Source organism: Passer montanus, unplaced genomic scaffold (assembly GCF_014805655.1).
Source record: "Passer montanus isolate IOZ18808 unplaced genomic scaffold, ASM1480565v1 scaffold13, whole genome shotgun sequence".
NCBI lineage: Eukaryota > Metazoa > Chordata > Aves > Passeriformes > Passeridae > Passer > Passer montanus.
Window position 1 is genome coordinate 12,346,923 of NW_024359832.1, and position 15,081 is coordinate 12,362,003.

General features: G+C 35.7%; 1 protein-coding gene across 14 annotated transcripts in view; it reads right to left on the reverse strand.

The window, feature by feature from the left end:
- SLIT2 (slit guidance ligand 2) overlaps window positions 1-15,081 on the reverse strand; it is a 254,614-nt gene that overhangs the window by 78,511 nt on the left and 161,022 nt on the right. For 9 of the 14 annotated variants that reach the window (XM_039699037.1, XM_039699026.1, XM_039699024.1 and 6 more), the window contains exons 8-10: window positions 12,995-13,158; window positions 12,490-12,501; window positions 10,497-10,635 (exon numbers count right to left, since the gene is read on the reverse strand). In XM_039699037.1, coding sequence (XP_039554971.1) covers window positions 10,497-10,635; window positions 12,490-12,501; window positions 12,995-13,158 — 315 coding nt within the window. The remainder of the gene's footprint in view (window positions 1-10,496; window positions 10,636-12,489; window positions 12,502-12,994; window positions 13,159-15,081) is intronic. The other 5 variants (XM_039699028.1, XM_039699025.1, XM_039699031.1 and 2 more) reach the window with 1 other exon arrangement.

Sequence of the window (15,081 nt, forward strand, 5' to 3'; positions counted from 1 at the left end):
GGCTCCAGTGCAATTAGCCTGAGTCACCCAGAGACAAGTTAGCCTCTCTAATTAGCCCATTTTTGATGAGAGTTCTTATCTTATACTACCAAATCTAGTCAAGGTGTTCAGATAAGTGTTTTAAATTCACCAAAAAAAAAATAGATACAATCCTGCTACACTCTTGGCTCATCACAAGCAGGGACCTGTCTACCTGTTCTAAAAGAGCAGAAACACTACCTTGAAAATCCCCCCACTGTGTGAGACCAACAGGGTGATAGGAATCCTCACTACCTGCTAAATGATATGTGATCTTACACTATTAATTTGCCACAAACTTAAAAAGGTTTTTAACAGATTATGTGGTTGCTTACTTACTATGTATTTAAAAACATAACTGATGAAGAAACATTTGAATGATGACAAAACATAAAATACTGAAGAGTCATTATCCATGCTTTCCTTTTAAATTACTTCACTCACATAATTTCTGAGAAAAAGTAATCAGAAGTGAAGAGCCACATATGAAAATAAAATCTAAGATTAACAACACCTTTGGAGTGTGGCACAGCTGTCAGAGATCTACAAGGGTTTCTCTGGAAAAGTTGACATGGGCCTTCTCCAGCTTCCCTTCATGCTGTATAAAATATTAATTTATTCCATGCTTGAGTTATTTTCTTTCCCTTAGCAGCATTGGAGAGGTCATCTAGGTGCCTCTTCTACTTAACACCCATGAAAAAATGGCACAAAACCCCTAGAGGTGGGATGGCGTTCAGCCTGGCCAGTACCTACTGCTAGTTTCTGGAGAACAGCACTGCTTTCATGTTTCTTGTCTGGTTGTTTCGTTCTGTGTCTCTGTGTTCTCTTGACTCCTGAAATCATCCTGCTGTCTGAATTTAATTAGTTCTCAAGATAGGACACAAGGGTATGAAGAAAGCCAAAGACGTGAACAATGGCAGCACAGAACACAGGCTAATGAGGAACAGATTAGATGTCATACATACAAAAACATCTGACAACTCAAATGAAAAAGCTGGCTTTTTTTGTTTTCCAAAAAGCATAAAGCCGCATGATTTACAGTAATTTTCAGATTAGGAAGATATTTGAGTAAGAGCATGACAAATCATTTCTCTTGTGTGTGTTAAGCAGACAGGATTAACTACCAAATAGCAAAGCCATCTATTTTTGAAGCAGTAAAATGGAATATGGTTTAGGTTTTGCCCAAGAAATATTAAGGTAGAATACCAAAGATAAGTTACAGGTAATTCAGTGAAATCTGCATTGGTAAATTAAATACATTAAATTTTATTAAATATTAAGGTGAGGAAATTAATACGTCAACAGATTTCTTTAGCACATTTTTAATTGTTCCACTTTTATTCAATACACTGCATTATGGATAATGCATTTTTCATTATTTTCATGTAATTTTTCTGTGTTTATATGTATACATCATATAAAAGATATTTAAATTTTAGCAGATTTCTAAATTTTTGATTAAGCACACAAACCAATTGTTTTCTTTGGGCATTGGGCATAACACTGCTTTAACTAAGAAATAATGACCCTCCCAAGACCACAGCAAAGCACAGCAAGAGAACTGTATCGTTGACACACAGATGAAGAGTCTAGACAGACGTCAGCGAGTGGCAAATCATAAAACCTTAGTAGTAAAATTAATATATAATATTATGTTCATTTTCATGCAAAGATTTTCAATGTTTATGGCCTTATCTGCAATATTTAGCCAACTAAGCAGTGTAAGGGACTTTTTTAAAAATACAGTCACAGTGCATATTGATACTAAAATTTTATTTTCATGTCAGCTATTTTGCAGCAGATATTTCCATTTCATTAGGAACGTTTTTGGTCCTACTCCATATGTAAAGCCTTCTCTTAGGAATTCTCATGAATAAGCATGTAAGCAATACATTATAAATAATAATATTTAATCTGAAGATTATATACTATTATGATTTGATATAAGCTTTTGGACATAAAAATTGATTAAATTTTAATCAAAACATAAGCAAAAGCTCTAGATTTCACTGAAAATTCACTATGTCTCCATAGTTAATGGGGTAAATCTGATTATCCAGTCCAATGCATTAGCCAGGACTGATCTTGAAAACACTGGTTTTAGAAGCCTTTGGGTAGGGCAGAACATAAGGAAAAGTTTGAGGAAAAGGACACATGAAGTACAATTGAAGAGAAACATTTATAAGAAAAGTTAATTTTAATATCAGGACGACTATTTGAAGCTGATCAAAAGCCTGGAGTGTTAGAGTAAGAGCTGAGAAAATATTAGCCAGACCACATGAATTTATTAAGGGGCATTTAGTTACTTATGTGTCTTTCAACACACTTTATTTTAATCCAGCACTTTCTGAAAATTCAAAACATGACAGTTTTCTGGCTTCCTACTGACCAAAGTATGTATCACTATTCATAAGCAAATAAATGCTATAGCAGTTACTTTAACTTTTCATCCATAAGTAGACATCATCTTTTCATTTGACACATGCAGGTGAAGAGCCATGTGTGAAAATAAAATCTTAGATAAACAATGTCTTTGGAGTGTGGCACAGCTGTCAGCATTTGTTATGAAAGCAATTAAGAAAAGATCTCGATAAAACAGAAAAGTTGAAAAAAGAGCCGTAAGAATAATTAAATTATTTTGAAATATTTTATAATGAAATCAAAGAGATTTATCTATTTCAGGTATTATTAGCTGTTATTATCTATTTCAGGTACTATTATCAGAATGTTAATATATATTTTTTCAAAACCAGAAGACACAGTTATAGAGAACTCTTGCAAACTACTCAAAAGCAATATATTGTAAAGACCAGTGACTATATTAACATATGCATATATACAAGCAACTTGGAAAAACCCTTCCTTGCTGGATGTGCAAGATTCTGGCTTAACTGTTTAAGAGGTAAATCACATGTATGAACTGACATTCCAATTCCTAAGAAGACAAATGTTTTGATTTAAAAACACAAATCTAACTCAGAAAACCAATAATCAATTTAATGCCTTGCAACTTATTGAATCCTCTCCATAGTATTCCTCATTCTTTTCAGGCTACAAAGATGCAGGGTTTGCTCTCATTTGTGTCCTTCTGCATAGACAGACAAATCATGCTTTGGGCTGTTAAAAATAGAGAAGGCTGCCTTATCACTAAAATTTCAGAGCTCTCCTGCTATGAGTTTCTTTAAAATGTCTTCAGTAAATGCTCCTAAACCATCTCCAGGTGACTTTTCTCTGTAAAGGGTCATCCTTACATCTTTGCATCTTGATGTAAGAGTCTCTCTGTTCAATTGCTATTTATTTAAGGCTGTACCTTGGACTTTTACCTAATGATTAATTTTAAAAGGCAACAGAAATGGTGAAACTGCACACATGCCAAGCATCACTGGGAAAGATACAGACACAGAGGTCCCAGTACTCAAATAAAACTCCTCATGTATGCAAAGCACTTCCCCAGTGTCTGCAGTGTGATCAGACCACTTTATCTTGGTTAAGTCCATCTGTCAAAATCAGTTCTGCCAGATTTCATTTCCTTTCCCCTTTTTTCCTCTTCTTTTTCTTCTTTCTCTCCTTTCACTTCCTTTTTTTCTCCCTTCTCCTTTAATATAATCTGAGTGTTACTGTGAGAAGCAATCTCAGAAGTTTTTAATCCTGATTAATTTCAAACAGCTCACAAAGATGTAGTTGAGCACTTGGCATAACACACAGTCATCAATCAACACTTACGAAAACAAAGTATATAAGAAAGTATATAAGAAAGAATGAGTTGGGAAGATGAAGACATGAAGAAAAATAGCCAGAAATCAGGATGGTAAGATAAGAAAAGACTGGGAGAAAAAGTTAGGGAACTCATGGAAAATGTAAATAAAGTTGTTATTAAACAACTGCACAGTTTCTACTTTTGTTATCCAAACATTATAAAGCTCCATTCACATGAAACAAAAACTTCATCTTGAAGGCCATAGTAATAAGAAGTCAGGGGCCTTTCAGTGCATTGGATTGTGAAGGGGAACCTTTAAAATCCCTGACTTTCATATGTTTCTTTGTTGTTTTTTTTTTCAGGTATTATGTGATTTAGGGTCTTTTCTGCCTGTTACGAAGACCAGAATTATCTATAAAACTGTTTTCCTTATTTAACAGTGCCATCCTCCAGTCATCCCCCCCTCCAGCAAACCTCCCTCCCACACAAAATACCATGGTACTGATGCTATCCTTCTGAAAAAGAAAAATAATTTAATTAAACCCTTCCTTTGATTAATGATTTTTTTAATATTAAAAAAGTGAAGGAACAATCAATTTAATTCTGTGGTCTTTTTTCTTAAATAGTCACCATTTGTACAAATTTATGGTCATTAGTACAGGTACTCCTTCCCCCGCTTCCCCCTCTGCCATCCCTTATTAACACTTATTGCAGTTCTATTTATTTTCTTTTACCCATAATACTACAGTAAGGAAAGAAGTTTTAGAACCACTTTGACAGGTTCAAGACATGGAGGAGAAAGAAAATCAGAAGAATGTAAGAGCAGCTTTTTCATGAAGGGAGGTCTAGCTCATTAATGGCTTTTTGGCCTCTTTTGAAATAAGAGCCTGTCACAGCACACTGGGATAAGGTACCAGTACAATTAATAGAATTGCTGCTGGGTTGCTATTTGTAGGGTTTCTCACAGTCGGTTTGAACACGTGGCAAAAAAAGAGTCTCTATACAAAGGGAACCAGAATTATTTCTGCCGATCATTCTCAAAGAATTTTCAGAAGGTGAATCCTTCTGAAATTAAACCAAGCCAAAAGAGATTAAAAGTGGTGAAAAACTAAAATGTGGAAGGAATGCCAGCATAGAGGCTGATAAATGCTATTGCCACTAGAAAGGCTATAATTTCTAGCACCAATTAAAGTAATAGTTTTGAACCCTAATAACATTTAATGTCTTTAATACATGAACTGCATGACAAAGGAGGAAAGCACTAGGTGTGTGAAGTCACTTAAGTTGGTTAACAGATTGAACATGCCAATGAAAGGGCATCTCTTAAACATTTCTGTAAAAGGAGAGAGGTTCTAACAAAAAATCTAAACCAACTCAAATTGTGATGTTTGAGATGAATTAATGAATAATGTATCATGCTATGCTTAAGTCAGTCAAAGAAAAGGCTGAAGTAAGGCATACTGAATAACAAAAGTTGGAAGAGTATTCGTATTATTTATGGGCACTCTATTTTGCCTCACAATGTCACAATACAGACATTAAAATAACAGGTCTATTGGAAATTTTTTTAAGTTCTCAAAATGTCTTCTGCATATTACTCATGGTATGAAATCTATTAATTTGAACCAGAGACAAAGGTGTATCTGTGTACCCTTTTAATTTTTGTGCTTTCTGTAGAATTCATAGAAATGAATAGGTGCTCTAAAACTGGAGGAGTTTTGGTGCTCAATAATTTTTTTCAAAATACATATGGAATATGAACTATTTATTTTTCAAATATTATCACATTGATTGGATAAATCCTGAAAAGTTTAGGTATTCTTATACCTTATAGTCTGCATGTGAGTTTATTTAGATAATAAAGCGAGGATTAATTTTGGAGAAAGGGTGTAACTGGTACAGATACAATTTTACTAAGTCAATACAGATTAAGAATTACATTTACTGAGATGCTGAATACTTCATTTTGCTCCAAGCTTTATCAAACAGAGGGGAAAAATAGAGGACACCACAGGTTTTATTCTCCTTCCATTTTCACTGGCAGCTACTTGGAGATAAGCAGTCCTGTTTCTGAAGGCATCTTCCCAAGAGGCACTTGGCAGACAAAGCACTGCCTGCTGACTGCCTGCCTGCAGCGGGAATTGCTGCTTCCAGCCAACTGACTTCTGTACCAACTGAGAAGTCAGACAGAGAGTATGACTAAATCGGCTCAGCAACACCCTGACAGTCACCAGCAAATCCGAGTACACTGGAATGAAACAGCATTTTGGAACTGGCTCTGCCTCCTCCTGCTCCCACCACCACAGAACGCCTGCTCCTTCCTCAACCACTTTGGCTTCCAATGCCGAGTATTCTTCTCAGTGGTTCAGGCTATCACAGCAAACTCAGAGACAGAGAGGCTCCAGTGCTGTGCAAACACACGCTCTCCTTGCCAGCTCTGCTGCAGAGGCAGTAGCCATCAGCCTGAGAAGACAGTTCCTAATGTCTTAAAGCAGCATTCCAAGACAGTAGAGGTATCAAGGCAATGTAAAGCACATCAGTACTAGAATAAACAAAAAGCCTTTTCTTGTACTTTTCCACAGAGAGCTAACTCAGAGCTTCAATGTGCAAAATTTTATTCAATGGAAACTGCTGATGTATAACAGTTAAGAAATTAAATACTCCATTTAAAGGGTTATTTTTTTTTAAACACTATTTAGATACAAGTTAATTTAACAAACCCCTAGGGGAAAAAAAACCCCATACAATTGTCAACATGGAATATACACTTAAAACCCATGACTTCATTCTACTTATCAAAAGGGTAAAGAATAACAACATTATTAGTACTGCTTGGTTTTATACAGCATTGTTCCAAACAGACTGACAATGTAATGAATTCAAAGTATTCTTGTGCAGAAACAGATCAGAAATTTTTTTTCAAACAAACTTAAGAAATCAGTGTTTCATAGGGTACTGAGGTGTTGATTGAGGTCAAGGTTTCCACAGAGAGAGAGAACAGCAGAAATTGACAGGGAACTTGGCAAAATGTCACAAAACCATGAGCTTGTGTTCAAGACAAACTTCAAAAGAACCTCAAGAAAAAAAAAAGGAACTCTAGATCTTTTAAAAGTAAATATGGATTATATTCTTATTAAAAATAATCTTCTCCCCATGTAAGAACAAGTAAGTAAGAGGCAGAAATGGGTGGAAAAATAAAATCTTACAAAAATAAGTTGTCAGATTTTAAACACCTCTATAAAAGAGGGTTGACAAAAAAGTTTAATGTCAGCTTCACAGGAAAATGTTATTTATATGAGATACAATAAAGAAAGGACAAAAGGATGGAAAGATGTAAGCACCAGAGGTGTTTGTGTACCATGAAGCTGGCTGAAGCACAATATGACAGGCTGGTGGTACTCAGCACAGGATTCCTCAAATGCAGCTCATAAACAGGAGACAGAGGGGGCAGAGAAATATATTCAGAATAAAGGAATTCAAAAGTATTGTGGATTTTTCTAATGTCTCTATCAATAAAGTAGGAAATGTTCAGATGAAAATGCAGAAAAAGGAAAAGTACTGAAAAGACTGGACAATATTTGGTGCAGGAAAATTAGAAGTATAAAGCTAATTTTCTTGCAGTGTGCACAGGAATCTGGTAGCATTATAATGATGACTGAATAAATAATAATTTGGCTGTTAAAGCCTGTATGTCCTTCAGAAAACAACAGGGAGCCAGCACATTTCTCTTTCCCCCTCTTGCTGAGAACTGGGGAGCTCCTGCCAAAGCACGTGCTCAGAACGGTGATGGATGTAGTGAAGCCATGTGTGTGGGAACTGCAGAGTGATGGGGAAACACAGAGCTCACTGCACCCTCTGCCTCGTGCTCAGCAACTCCCAGTGCTCCTCCGTGACAGCACGGGCTCAGCTCTTCAAGTGTTTACTGTCAGCTACCATCTTGGCATACTGACAACATTATCGCCTAGGAAATAAGTAAAAGCCAGATTATTTTGTGGGATACAGTCATTCTTTTCAATCTAATCTCAAGGGGTTGCTATAAGCAACAGTTGCAGAGGACTTCTTTAAAGAATGAAGCTTTAGAACACTTATTGTATGATAACAATACTGGAATGTCAAAATCTTCCTGCAAGTTAAATTTAGTTAAAAGCAGAGAGGACTGAAGTCTTTCATAGAGCAGCTTTAAAATGAAAACGTGACATACAACCTGATTCAATGTTAGATATGTCTGTGGATGTGATAATAGGATTACATTTACTAACTTCTTGTTCCTGACAAAATCTTAACAGCTAAAAAAAAAAAAGGCCTAGGGCTCTGCAGGGCTAGTTCAAGTTAAAACATGGTGCAACATGTACAGGCAATTAAGTAATGCAACGGATTATTAAGTTGCAAAAGGCAAATGAAAGAAAACTAAAATTCTGTTAATAAAAACCTGATGATTCACTGTCATTTGGAATATTATATTCAACTCTGGTCATTGAAGATAAAAAACAAGTTACAAAACAAGTAATTCAGAGAAATAAGAGGAGATTAATTAAGACATGGAAGGTTTTGGCATCCTAAAAGACTGGAACATTATTTCAGAGAAGAGACAAATGAAGATGGAATGCAAAATAGAAGGTGACATGGCAAATTATGTATGTGACTGCATTTTCCTTCCTTCTACAAAGACAAAGAAACTTTATGAAACTTTAAAAAACTGTATTTTAAACTGGAAGAGTTTGAGCACAACTCCCTCCACCAAATTTATTCTGTTAACATGAAGATGTAAACACAGTAGGATTTAAAGAAGATTGGATACTTAAAAGAAAACCCTTTTTTTTCCCCTGAAAGTTTTGCAAATTTTCAATTTTCTGAGCAACCCAACATATATTGGGAGCAAAGAAAATATTTATGCTACTGGTATTTTATTTCTGAAGTTCTATACTTCTGTTTCTAAAATATTCTTTAGGGACAACTGATGTGGGCCATTGGCCAGGGTGGAGTGCTGGTTTGATGCAGTCTCAGAATTCCCTCACTTCTTTATTGGTAAAACCTTTTTTACTCCATAAACCACTCACTTTCCAACCTCTTCTTTCTCATTCTCTTTTATGCTATAAAGCTAAATACACCTTCCATACATGAGAATCATAAGACATCTATCACTAATTGTTATCTTCACACTAAAGCAGTAAGTGTAGCATAAAGCTTTCTCCATATAACCAGCAAATTGTATTTGTCAAAACTTTAATCCTCTTCAACATACTGATAAGTAAACAGAAACAATCCAATCCTGTGATTCTCAGCAAATACCTGATTCTTTAATTGAATTATTCCAATCAGTTTATCCCTCAGTTTCAAAGTCCTTCCTTCCTTCCTTCCTGCCTTCCTTCCCTTTTCTTTCCTTCCCTTCCACTCAACAGGAAAGTGTTATTTTTTCTGTGATAAGGTCAGCCTACCAATGGTTCAAATCATGCCTTGTATCCCATTCTTCTGAGTTACTCGAAATCCATCACTGAAGTTCAGTTCTGTCACCACACCAACATTCACTGGTGTGCATCTGTTTAATGCAAAATGATTACTAAAATTTGATTTTCTAATGTTCAATCTCTTCTTCCACCTCCTGAGCAAAATATTGCGATCTGCATTTTATTTAGCCAGAACCTATGAACTAGATAAAATACAGACAGGCAACAGATATTTTACACTGTATCAGTATGAACTATATACACTGTACATATATATATAAACACACATAGATCTTTATATTTTAATGGATTATGGATCTCAGAATGAGAAAAAACTTCACTCTGGAAACCAAATGATGTCTAGCCTAGCAGGAAACATTGAGCACCAGTTTGCAATCTATTAAATGCTTAGCCTAACACTGAAGGTGTTGTTACATGGTTACTTTTACTCTCCAAGACAATAAACTGCTGAAGAACGTAGCATTCCATGCTTAAAACTCAAGAGCTAAGACAAGTTAGCTAAGTTAAAAAACTCATGGGCTAAGACAAAGACAGTTTAACAGGGAAAGCAAAAGCTGCATGCAAAAAAAAAACAAAGCAAAGCACTGAATTCATGCGCCACTTCCCAAGGGCAGGAAGGTGTTCAGCCATCTCCAGGAAAGCAGGGCTCTGTCACATGTAACAGTGACTTGGGAAGACAAACACCATCACTCTGAACCTGCCACTATTCTTGTTCTTCCCCCAGCTTATAAACTGAGCCTGATGCCACATGGTATAGAATATCCCTTGGGTCAGCTGGGGTCAACTGGGTCCCCTTCCAACTCACCATGCTTTCCAGCCTCCTCTGGTGGAGCTGGGTGAGCAGCAGAAAAGGCCTTGGTCCTGTGTAAGTACTGCTCAGCAGTATACCGAAAAGATCTGTTTTATCAACACTATTTTCAAATGCAAAATATGGCCTCGTACCAGCTACTATGAAGAAAACTGATCCTATCTCAGCCAAGACCAGCACAGAAAGCAACCCTGAAGGCAATAGGCTTTAGAGTCTTCAGTGAAAACCATTCACTTGTAGAAGAACAAGAATTCCCAAACTCTTTTTAAACGAATTCAGAATGCAGTTTACTCATGAAATATGAGTAGCACATAAAAAAATAACTCATAAGATAGCATAAAGGTCTTAAATGCTGTCATACAACTGCATATTCATTTTTATATCTGAGGTTGAAGGTATATATCAAAATTCCTATCCTATATAATGCATAAATATATATAAATAACAAAAAGTGATACATAGGAAAAAATGTTTTCTGTAAGTTAATAGAAAATAATAGATTACACACATTTCAGTGATGGTTTCTGGAAGGTTTGTTGGGATTTCAGTAAGGCCTTTCCCACGACAGTCAACAATGTTGTTGCTACAGGTGCATGCAGTAGGGCAGTGCAAGACACTGCAGGATGGAGCCATAAAGGACTGGTGACCTGTAAAAGAAAGCACATTTTACACTTACTTGAAAAATTTAAGACAGAGTTTTTAAAATCAACTTTATAGCCTATCAGTACTTTCAAACTACATTTATTTGAACACACATTTAATACTAACATGTTGATACAACACAGAGAGGTGAAAGACAAATGCTCAACTATTGTGACAGCAGTACATAATTTTTCAACTTCTTTAGCAACAGCTATTCAAAATCATCTCATTTAAGAAGACTGTGATCCATTTTTCATATATATATTATTTATTGTATGCTATTGAAAACTAATTACTGATTTATTTAATTTTCAGAATGTTGTTAAAAAAATGTATGTCAAGAGAAATGAACAAACTTTGCTATGAGCACTGAGGTGACCTGCCAGTTTTGTTCTGTTCCACAAATATTTCCTTGAAAATGGTCCTTCAGTTATATATTACTTAGAGATAATTTTGGAGTTTTCATTCATTTAATGACATTTTCATTCAGTCACACAAAACTACATAGAAGTTTTGACTTCACATCTCTCACTCTGTTTTAGCTCAGCAGACTTCTTCCTCCCACAATCTGCCATTCTTACTAACTCAGGTGGCTAGCTTACATGAATTCCCCCTGATTTCTTAGTGTCGTATGTTAAAGTAAAAATTTTAAATTGCATTTAAACTTTGTAATTCCTTATTTAGATATGCTTTAGAAATTAATAACCTTATTTTATTTCCCTGCAAATAGCTAGACGGCACATTTTATAATACATTAACGGACTCATTCGTCTATCAACTAAATGATACAGAACAGTTGTTTCATAATGATACAGAAAGACATAAAGAGATGAGAAAGGCCTCACACCCTTTTCTTTCTTTTTCCATTAAGTTATAAAAAGCTAGAAACTGTTTTAATATTCTCAAGGAAAAAAAAGGAACAACTTCTTGACTATGAAGAATTTAACTTAAGATCTGTCTCACAAAATTTAATGTCATATATCAATGTAGGAAGGGTACACTGATAATGTAAGTTGCAGCCAGTGCTGTTCCCACTTAAAACTTCATATAACAACTGTCCAAGTCCTAAATTGCTGAAAAGATATTGATGCCAGGTTGGATGGGTCTTTGAGCAATCTAGTCTGGCGGAAGATGTCCCTGCCCATGGCACAGGAACTGGAAGATGATATTTAAGGTCACTTCCAAGCCAAGCATTCTTGATTCTCTGAGACAGAATTTTACAATATAATAATTTGACTTCAGATTTACGTTTACGTGTTACATAAGTACAAACAATAATCAAATTAAAATACACATACTATTCTTTTTATACTACCAGGAAGGAAAGGTTTAACCTACCTTTATTGAACAAAAAATACAGTGTTTCAGAGAGAAAACAGGGTTATTCCCCTTGCTAATAATCAGCATTATAATGATCAAGTTATAAAACTGTTCTTGACATCCCGGCTCTGCAGCCATAACGTTTACATGTAAGATGTATGAAATTATCTTGTTAGGAGCCCCTTTAAATGTACATAAAGTCACAATTAGTGACAAGAATACTGTTAGCATTTGCCATGTGAAGATGGCAGTGCTTTACACTTCGATGTCAGAGGCTATTTAATAAGGACAGAACATTGTGCCCTCCATAAAACTCTTTTAGATACGTAGATCTGTGAAAATTTTGGCATATTTGGCAATAGGCTTCTAGGGGCTTGCAGAAAATCAACCAGTAGGAGAAACCCTGCTGAAGCACTGAAAAGATAGCAATATTTCAGCTGGTTTTTAATGTGCTTGGCAAAAATTGAAACAGTAGACAAAATTTACGGAAAATTTTCAATCTGAGTGTAAAAACATTTAAATAAGAAAGATAAACTTGCCTTCTTCCTCATCTAGAAGATACAAATAAAGGAAAAAATTGAATAGAGAAAATGTGATTAGTAATGAACTGTTAGTCATTTAATTATTTCATATAAAAATAACCTTACACATTAAAGCATAACAATAAAATTCAGAAAGTTACTTAGGGATACAGAGTAATATTTAAAAGTTGGAAGATAACAACAAGTATATACCTGTACATTTTTAAAAAAAAATCCTTATTACTAATAGGTTTATGTTCTCAATCAGAGAATGTAATTTTTTTTTAATTTATGGTATTTCTCCCCCACAATTATACTTTTAGAAGGCTACCAAATCTACATGAATGCAATATTTACGCAAAATTTGCAAGGACACGAGCACCCCCACAAATACCAATAAAAACAATTAGGCTTTTCTTAATAAGCCTTCACGCTGGGATTACGCAAAAGCCAGCAGTCAGCCCCGGGGTGTCAGCAGGTGTGGCTGGAGGCAGGACGGGCTGGGCGAGCCCGTTTCTCTTACCGCTGCAGACAAACTCGCGCTTTTGGACCTCGGCCACGTTGTGCCCGCGGAGGTGCGACGGGCCCATGCACTGCGTGTAGAGCCCCACGCGCGGCCGCTGCCGCAGCCAGTCGGACAGCCAGGCCAGGTGGCAGTCGCAGTACAGGTTGTTGGAGTGAAGGCGGCTGCACGGAACCAAAGACGGCAACACCCTCCAGTTAGGAAGAGCAAACAGGAAAGCCACCAGTTTGCCCAGCCCTCCCTTCAGCAAGCAACTCTGCTGGTTTGTTAATAAAACTTGTTATTTTAAATTTAAAAAAATTTAAAAAAAAAAATAAAGTTTACATCTTTCATTGAAAGTCCTGGAGTTAGAAGTTATAAAATACAACTATGCAAGCAGCAAAATTCCTTTTTGTTTGCAGTCTAATTAACGGGAAGAAAAAAGTAGGCTTCCTAACAATTCAACTTTTCTGTAGTTTCCTGTTCCTTGTCTAAAATAAAGACACAAATATACAAAAGCTTGAAAGATGACATAGGACTTTTTAGTCCAGATCTCCATAAATATTGAGTAAGACAAAAATATCTCAAGAAAATTGCCCTAGAGTGGTAATACTATAATGTCAGAAAAAAAGGGTTAATAAAAGATTTTGTTTCCAATTAGATGTATCTGTAAGTCTGGCCATTATTAGTCTCTATAGAAACAGCCTGAAAGATCCCTTTAGCAGGTCATACTCATTTTCTGCTGAACAAGATAGAGTAATAACTCAATATAAAGCACCTTCTTTCACATCTCTTTTCTGATTTCTTCTCTGGATGTTAAATAGCAGAAAATGGGATTAGCTGCTTTTGGCTGCTAGGGATCTACACTTTAAGCAATCCCTGAAATTAATTAAAAGACCAAATGGAAGCAAGTGATGGAATTAAGAAAGTTGTTCCTTTGCTGGTGTGGTCTGACACAAGACCATGGCTCCTTGCCAAGTGGCAAAAAGCACTTTGCCATTGATAAAATATCAGACAAATGTATTCACTAAATTAGGTAGAATACTCTTCTCTGGCTCTTACATTTTCTTAAACTACCACAAAGGATGTCCACAGCTATAAATCAAATCGTTACTCAGAATCATCCATAACAGGGACATGTCATTTTGGTCCTTTTAAGCTGAGGTGCTCATTCCTAACGAAATAACTGGAAGGGAAGTGCAGGAAATTCAGAATGCAGACGAAGAGTCTAACTAATCCATTAGAAAATAAATCTGCAAAGCAACATGAAATGTGTAGCCAACATAAAATAAAATATTAAGCAACACCTTTTTGCCCCATAAATGACTAGAAATTAAAGCAAATATATTTTCCTGTACTAATTCTTGGGTGGGTGCTATGCAAATACAGCTCACAATACAGTGCACACATTCATCACAATCTGTGGCCAGCTGTAGGCATGAAGACCATTGCAAATCAGAATTAATACCACTAAAATCAGTATAGTTATACAAGCATATTCTGACTGCAAATGGGATGTCACAGCTATAATCCAGGATTCTGTGTGTCCAGTTTATTTTGTTTCTAAAATATATTTTCAAAAAATGAAATATCCTAACCAAAGAAAATGTAAATGTTATTAATTTGATTAATTCTATTTTATGGTTCAAAACAGAAACCGTATTTGTAAGTTCAAAAAAAGTACAGATTGGACATTTTCAAGACTCAGGCCTGAAAGAACAGAATTAAATTCCATTATCAAACTCTATCTGAGGTTACCAAAAGCCCATGGTCAGAATTGTTTAAGTACTCTCATATTTGTCCAAGCAAGAATAGTTGCAATTCTGTTATGGAATCAACAGAACTACTCACCTGAGTGAAGTTCTTCAGTTACAGGCCATATGTTAACCCGGGTGAATAGTCCTACTGATTTCAGAGCAGTTGTTCAACCCAACAAGGGTAAAAGAAACTAGACTGTTTTTTTGTAATTCTTTAACACTAACAGTTACTCTTGAGCTCTGACAGAAACATCCCATTCATTCTTAATTCCCACGTCACTGGAAAATCTGTTTAAAAATGAGTCTCTGGACCAAACGTGGTTTTGCCAGTCAACACAACCTAGATTTATT